The following is an 8,525-nucleotide window of genomic DNA, read 5'->3' on the forward strand; positions in this document are numbered from 1 at the left end:
TATTTTTTTATTGATGGGGAAAGTAATAACCCCCCCTTTTTTTTACAAAATCAATAGGAATCTTTCGTATATTTCGTATATATATATATTTATTTTATTATTAAATGATATTTTTTACTCATATGGTTTTAATATCATGTGTATCTTCTTATAATAAAATTGTTAAACCATTGATCATTAATTTTTAACATAATAATTTTAATAGTTTTAGTCATTTATTGTCGTTTTTAAAAATTCAAAATATAACATATACGAAAAAATCTAAATTTTACTTTTATAGCTAATTTGATTGTTTAATTTATTTTAATAATATAAAATTAAACAAAAAATGATGGAGGAGATATAAATTGTTATCAAATCTTTATTATTAAAATCATTAATTGTCATATATATATATTAGTCATTTATGGTAATTCCGTATGTTTTATTTATGGAAAGCAAATAGCATATCATATCATTATATCATATAGTTTGACCAACTTATGTATCTAACAACATATAAAAATCGAATGTGGACCTACTTATTTTTCAATTGAATGTAATTGACTACCTAATTGAGTGTCACCTATGCATTGGGACCTCTTTTAATTAATACAAAATTGAAGTTATATCTTTTCAAATGTTCTCAATTAATATATAAGGGATTTTTCTTCATTTTCCATTACCTAAATGCCATATCGAATATGACCCCCACATATTCATTAAAATATCTTTTAATCAGAATTTATTCCCATATTATCAATGAATGCCCTCTCTAATAACGTAGTTAACATAACTCGAGACTCGAAATTTCTTCACTCTAAATTAATTGTCAGTTAGTTTGGAGAGGGAAATAAACCGTAGTAACAAAATTAAAAGTTTATATTTGTCAGTTAGCTTGCGAAAAGTGTTGTGGACGTGATAACATTCTTTTAAAAAAATTGCAGAGAACAGGATAAAAATTAGAGGAGAGGCAACAACTTTTGTAAGGCGTAAGTAGCAATGACAGAGTAAGCCTTTTGGGTAGGATGCACAGAATCGAAGAACAAATACTTGGAAACATCATCACAAGTTCCAGACAACGACTTGCATAGAGGTCCTGCTTCAAGGAACCCCGTCCCGCAACATCCTTTTAACGTTTCTTCCAATCCTGCATTTATTCATATTCCAATGTTTCAAGTCAAAAAAATTTACGCCACAGTTAACAAATTTTCTTGTGTATAAAATTCAAATTACTTACCGTATTTATGAGGATGTTTGATCATGTCCATTATTGGAGTGTAGATGTCGAGGTAAAGAATTTTGGAGCCTCGAAGCCTCTGACTGAGAAGGAAGTTTAGCTTCAGTAGCTTTTGATTGTATAGCTGAGAATCAGTGTTCTGGTTTTCCGTACAGATCCGTTTATGGAAGATCCGAGGGAGAGTGACAGTACCAAGTGTTACTTGCACCGGAAGGCATCCTATTGGTGGTAGTCCCGCTACTGTAATCCTTCGTGCTCCTGCGTCGTGTAGTCTCTGTTGACCATTTGGAGGAAAGATACGTTAGAGATTTACATTTTTTAGCTGTTATATGGAGATGAGATCTATGTATCTAGGTCAGTCTCTTCGCTATGAGTATGAGAGTATAAATTGCAGAAATAATATATGGGCCTAAATGATCAAAACAACGTACATAAAACTTTGACCAAAAAAAGAAAAAAAAACGTACATAAAACTATGGGCTAATGCCCATTTTGAGTTTTTTATTTAACCCGTAGAGAAGTCCATGACATCGTTGGTTTGTGTATTTTGCCATGACATCGTTGGTTTGTGTATTTTGATGTATCTGAGAATCTAAACTAAATCTGGTGTCGTTAGTTTTATGATTTTAAAATATATATTGAAATCATGTGTTATTCGTTTAATGATTTATAATAACTAATTCAAATCAACTGTTATTCAATCATACGAATTTACTAATATATTTGATTTTATAATGTATTTGAATGGATTTGCATGGATTTCTTTGTTAAAAATACAAAGGCTCAAATCCGAGGAAAAACCTTCGGATTTGGTAAATACTAATCTGAGAAAATTTGAAAATTTGTATATTTTACTTGGTAGGGATTATTGGTTGTTGTATTTTAATGTATTTGACAATCTGAACTAAATCTAGTATTATTGGTTCTATGATTTTAAAATTTGTATTAAAATCATGTGTTATTGGTTTAATGATTCATAAATTCTATATCAAATCAAGTGTTATTCAATCGTACGGATTTACTAATATATTTGATTTTATAATGGATTTAAATGGATTTGTTTGGATTTTTTAGTTAAAAATACAAAGATTCAAATCTGAGGGAAAACCTCCGGATTTGCATATTTTACTTGGATTTATAAATACTATATGGATTTCTAAATCAATCAAAATATATAAACCAATACCACCTCCTTGAATTTATAAATACTGTATGAATTTCTAAATCAATCAAAATATATAAACCAATACCACCTCCTTGAATTTATAAATACTGTATGAATTTCTAAATCAATCAAAATATATAAACCAATAACGCCAAAGGTTCGATAATAAAATTTTACCTATTAACGACACTTTAGGCACCAATGCATCGTCTAAAAGAATAATCTCTATAATATTATTTGAGAAGTCAGATTTCTACGTGTCGCGTTCACGTTAACTCTCACGGTAGTTGATTACGATGATACCCTTAATGAATCAAATATATCTAATTATCATTATTAAATATTTATTCTATTTTTTTCCTTTTTTTATTTAGGTTTACTTTTTCTTTACTTTATAAAATAACCAATATAATAAAGAAAAATTACAAATTTAAAAAACGAAAATATATTTTATATATAGTGTAATTCACAATAAGTAAAGTTCACAAAATAATCTTAATTTTAAAGTACAGAAATATTCTTCCCTTTTAAAAGATAATCTTAAACAACATAATATATATTTTAAAAGTTTAAGCATTTTTATTTAAATCAATCTATTTCTCAAATTATTAAAAAATAATTTAAATAACATAAATTAAGATATCTTTAATGAATAAAATTTGATTTAATCTTTCATTTTTTATTTAAGTTTCCTTTTATAATTTTCAAATAACATATAGGATAAATAAAATATTAAAAAAATTTAATACGAATATCTCTGTAATATTATTTGAAAAGCTATTTTTCTATGTGTCGCGCTTACGTTAATTCTTACGACGGTTAATTCCTGAGGTATCCTTAATGAATTAAAAAATTTACAATTAAATACTATTATTGATTTTTTATATAGTTTCCTTTTAAAAAAACTTCCAAATAACATATAAAAAAGAAACATTTATAAATTTAAAAACAAAAATATATTATATATAATATGATTTCATTAAAAAAGAAAGTTCACAAAATAGTAATATTACATTTAAAAACTATTTTAAAATAACATAAATATACTTTTGAAGTAATAAAATACTTTTTTGTTCAAAAAAATTAAATTCTTTGTATCTATTTTTTTTTCTTAGCTGAAAAAAATATTTTTGTATATAATGTGATTTCAAACAACAAGTTTACATAGATAATCTTGATACTAGAAAAATAAATAGTTTTTTTCTTTTAAAAATAATTTTAAACAATACAGAAAAAATTATTTGTTTTCTTAATATTTAGATTGATCTTTTATTTTATGTTTTTATGTTGGTGGAACTTAATATAACCGTAATCAAAATACACAAGCAAACTTCTATTCTCATTTTAAGTTTATTTAAAATAAATTTCATGTTGTCATTCAATAAATCTACGGCAAAACAATATTTAGAATTTATCAAATATTTTAATTATTATAAATATTTATATGTGTTCATGATCTTTCAAAAATTTATCAGTTACTTATGTAACTTCCTGTTGATCATCGTTTTATTTTCTAATATTTTTAAATATCAACATATAATTTGATAAATAATATGAAAATACATGCACATTCAAGAGATCAATAAAACTAATTTGATTTGACTTAATTATAATACAAAATAAATACATGTCAGTCTGAATTTGAAAGAATATATGTAACTTAATATACACACAACATGAGTGACTCGATTCAAGTTATATCTAAAATCATAGATTTAACTACAATAAGAATATATAATTTTATACCATAATTTATTTATTTATTTTATAAATATCGACTAATCCAACTAATATCTAAAATCATATATTCAACTACAATAAGAATATATAATTTTATAATAATAATTTATTTATTTATTTTATAAATATAAATATAGGATGACTCAAAATATATAAATAAACTAAAATAAAATATTAACCAACTGTTCCAAATTAGGTATTTTGTAAAATTTATATATATGCATGAGACTTCAGAGTGTTATCGTTATATTAATTTATGTAATTTAGAATCAAATACTTTCGTTTGTTTTTTATTTCAATCTAAGCATAATATATTTTAAGTTATACATAATCTTACTAAAATACATTTACATAAATAAAACAACAACCAACCTAATTGCAAATAAGAAAATTAATCAAAACTTTAATATATTTAAAATAAAAAATATTATAGTTGAATTCAGATAAATAGATGCAATCCAATATGCACAAATGATAACTAAATCGACTGTAAAAACAATAAAACCGACTAGATATAACATATCAAAAATCATGTCTAATTAAAGTAATATAATATTATTAATATAAATTATACATATAAATTATAAATTAATTTAAAATTAAAGTAAATATCAATCAATTATTATAGTATATTTATTGTATAAATATTTATACTCGTGCATGAGCACGGAAAAAATACCTAGTAACTACATATTTGACCCGCGCGACCGTGCTGGTTTTCTTTAGTACTAAAATATTTTAGGTTATGCAATAAAATATATCAATAAATTAATATAATTTGATATCATATACTTATCTAATTTTATAATAATATGTGTGTGGCGTATAATATTACTGCTATAAAATTTATAAATTTTGTATTTTTGTAACAAAATTTATTTTGAAAATATTATTATGTGACAATACTGATTTACATAAAAAAATTTATTTTTAAATTTGAAATATATGTGGAAACTAAATTAAGTTGAACCTACATAATAGAGAATTTGATATATGATGATTAATTAAACCAATTTGGTATAGATGTTTAAATAATAAACCGAATTGGTTTTTAATTCAGGTGAATACACAAACGTTAATAACAATGGACTAAAATCTTATATATACGATATGAATAAAGATCAAATATTTCGTCTATGAAGGGAAGTGTAAATTAATTGTATTACATGGTAAATGCATTTAAAGGTATGACTTTTAGGTGTTCTAAACTTAAAAAAAAAATCACATATGAAATAAGTCATAATTTTGTGCTAAATAGATAAGATATTTTTATTTTTAAATTCGAAATAGAAGTGGATATTTCTTTTTAAAAACAACTTTTAAAATATTTATGAAATTTAATTTTGAAAATTAAATAAATTTGAAAATATTATTATCATTAAAATATTATTAAACATATTTTATATAATTATTAGTTTTTGTTTACAATCAAAACTAAAATAAAATTTAGTTTATAATTATACTTTGTGATAATTAAATTTTTAAAAAACTAATTTCGAAAATATATTTTAAAAAGATTCTAAAGATATTTAAAAGATTTTGTTAGACATTTCTTCATATATTTATTAGTATTTCAAATAAAAATAAAGATATTATAATTAAGTAATGTAAAATTTAATAAATTTTCTAGGGATGATCCAAATAAAAAAATCACACATGAAAGAAGTTATGAATTCTATTTTAATAGTATAGATACGATGAAAGCGTTATAAAATTGTCTAAAATAGTAACAAAAAAGAATTTTATCTGATTGTTAGATTAGCAGAATGCGTAGAGCCGTATATGTCTTACTCAAGTAATTTAATGGGTGGGATCCATACGACTAGGACATTTCGTTTCTTATTAACATATAGACAATTCTATAGAGATAATAGTTTATGTGGTTATTTTCCTTTGAGGTTGCCTATAATTTTAAAATAAATAAACAGAATAAATAACTTAAAAGTTGGATGTAGCTAAAGAAACCTGGACAAAAGCTTCGACGTTTCTGAGTAGATAGTCTTGGTAATCCGAAACCGAGATAAAACTCCCAAGAACATGATCATAAACGTTATAGATCATATCATTAGTCCCCGCACTAATCACAAACCAAGCATTCTTAATCACCCTATTAGTCTCCAACTCTCCAACTACACTCTTCATCTTACGTACCGCCTCCTCAAAGTAACTCCATTGCTTGTCCATGGTCAAAGTCAACGATAGCATGGCCGTGCGATCATCTAAACCACCTCCGGCCGAGGCAAAACTAACGCCAGTCAAAAGGTCAAGTGGTTTCACCGAAGGATCGAGGTAAGCTGGTATAGTGGATTTGAGTCCTAGAGAGGAGGCTAAGAAGTCGGTGGCGAGTTTTCCGTCTGAGAATCTTCCGGTGGAGAGTTTGGCCGGAAAGGATCTACCATAGGGTGAATGGTTGCTCCGGAAAAGAGTAGGGATATAGTTGTTGTTACCGGAATCAACTGTGGAGTCGCCAAAGGCGTAAAGAGCCGTTATGAGTGGGGATGGTGATGCATTAATAGGGTTTGAAAGTTGGAGAAGAGTGAATAATGTAAGTAGTATTGGTTTGTCATGACTAGGGTTCATGGTTTTGGTTAGTACTGTGAGATGTAAGATGGAAAATGAGAAACACAATCGAATGGGTATATGTTAGAATTGGAAATATATATATATAGATTTACCACATGGGTCCAAAAAAGGTGTGAAGTTGATGTAAGGAAAGACTATATATCTCACTATCATTACAATCATTTTATTATATATTTCATTTTCCTCATTAGTTGTATGATTTTGTAACTTCAGTATATATAGAGCTGTAATTCTCGTATACTATTTTTTTTTTGTCCAGTTATTATGCTATTACAAATTATTAGAAACATTACATGAACGATATTATAGCCGATAATTTTACCTGCCTTATAAGGATTCACGTCTGACTGCACACTATGAGCTGCCCTGTGAAATCTATTCCTAACGGTATTTTTTGCGCCATAAAAATTTGCATTCTCCGGGAATTGAAATTCAGACCTCTTGGTGTAGAAATTGCGTCGCCTGAGATTCAAACTCCAGACTTGGATGTAGAAACTTTTAAACCTTGACCACTAGGCCACGGTAATTCCACATCTATACTATTTACAAGAGACCTTTTTTTATGCCCCCCTTGGTTTTTGTTAGTATTTATAGTATCGCCACTGTTTTTAAATTTTAATTAAACAGTAAAACAATTTCACTTAAATATATATTATCGTAATTCATTTAAAACAGTTTTACTCAATATTTTAAAATGAAACAAATCCATAACGTAAGGTATCAAACTTAATAAAACAAGATTTATATCACAGTATTTGAATCCACAAAATGTGAATGTAAACTATCTTTACATGTTTCAATTCCTTCTCATCTTTACATGTTTCAATTCCCGGAGAAAGTGGAATTATACGAATTAAAAGAGAAAAAGCTTACAAGAGATCTGTAGCATGGCACAAGGAGTACCGTCAAGCATGGATCCCATAGGGCAGCTCAGGTGATGCAGTCAGGCGTGAATCCTCATACGGCAGATAGAATTGTCGGCTGTAGAATCATCTGTAATATTTCTTATAGTTGTAATAACATAATTATCCAGCGTTAAAAAAAAACTATCTTTACATGTTATGTTCTCCGATCTCCATGAACTTAACTATATGAAAAACACGACGAACACATATCAATAGAAATATAAAATTAAATTGTAATTTAATAAATCTAAACTAGATGTTTGCCCACATTTGCGGGCTTAATAATTTTACAAAAATTTGTAAATAAATATATTATCAATTAGAAACCATTAGGATAAATTATTTTTTTGCTTTTGATATATTTTATAATTAATTAAATATTAAGAAAATTATACACGATTAAGTTACTTATTAAAATATTTTTTTATTACGTAAAATAAATTTGAAAACATTCATATATACATAAAATATATACATGGATTTATATTTATTTTAATAATATTCAAAATATTATGCTGTAAATTCTTTTTTGGATAACATAATATAGATTTTTTTAGATAATGATGATTATCAAATTCATGAATTTTTATTTAATTTATGAGTAATTATATATAACAAATCTAATCTAATTATTTATTAAGTAAAATAAAAACTTTAAACGCTCTAACTTTTAACGTGAGAGTGAAAAAATCTCTTCGCAAATAATATTATAGGTATTTTGAATTCTTTGCCAAAATATTTTCAGAAATTATCACAATGAGTGATTTTGATTATCCTAAGAAATTTATCTTAAAACAATATATGATTTAATTGATATTATGTGATATATATATATATATATATATATATATATATATATTAAAATAGAGTCGGTTTAATAGTACTAACCAAATATTATATAGACATATATATA

At 25.4% G+C, this 8,525-nt stretch overlaps 1 protein-coding gene across 1 annotated transcript; it reads right to left on the reverse strand.

Annotated features, from left to right (window-relative positions):
- Window positions 1-882: 882 nt before the first annotated feature.
- Window positions 883-6,738, reverse strand: LOC106340893 (GDSL esterase/lipase At2g40250). The gene is made up of 3 exons (XM_013779727.1): window positions 6,090-6,738; window positions 1,220-1,493; window positions 883-1,129 (listed from the first exon to the last, which is right to left on the reverse strand). The coding sequence occupies exons 1-3, from the start codon at window positions 6,702-6,704 to the stop codon at window positions 942-944; spliced, it is 1,077 nt and encodes a 358-aa protein (XP_013635181.1). The 5' UTR covers window positions 6,705-6,738; the 3' UTR covers window positions 883-941.
- Between the last annotated feature and the right edge of the window lie 1,787 nt (window positions 6,739-8,525).

This window comes from Brassica oleracea, chromosome C4 (assembly GCF_000695525.1).
Source record: "Brassica oleracea var. oleracea cultivar TO1000 chromosome C4, BOL, whole genome shotgun sequence".
Classification (NCBI taxonomy): Eukaryota; Viridiplantae; Streptophyta; class Magnoliopsida; order Brassicales; family Brassicaceae; genus Brassica; species Brassica oleracea.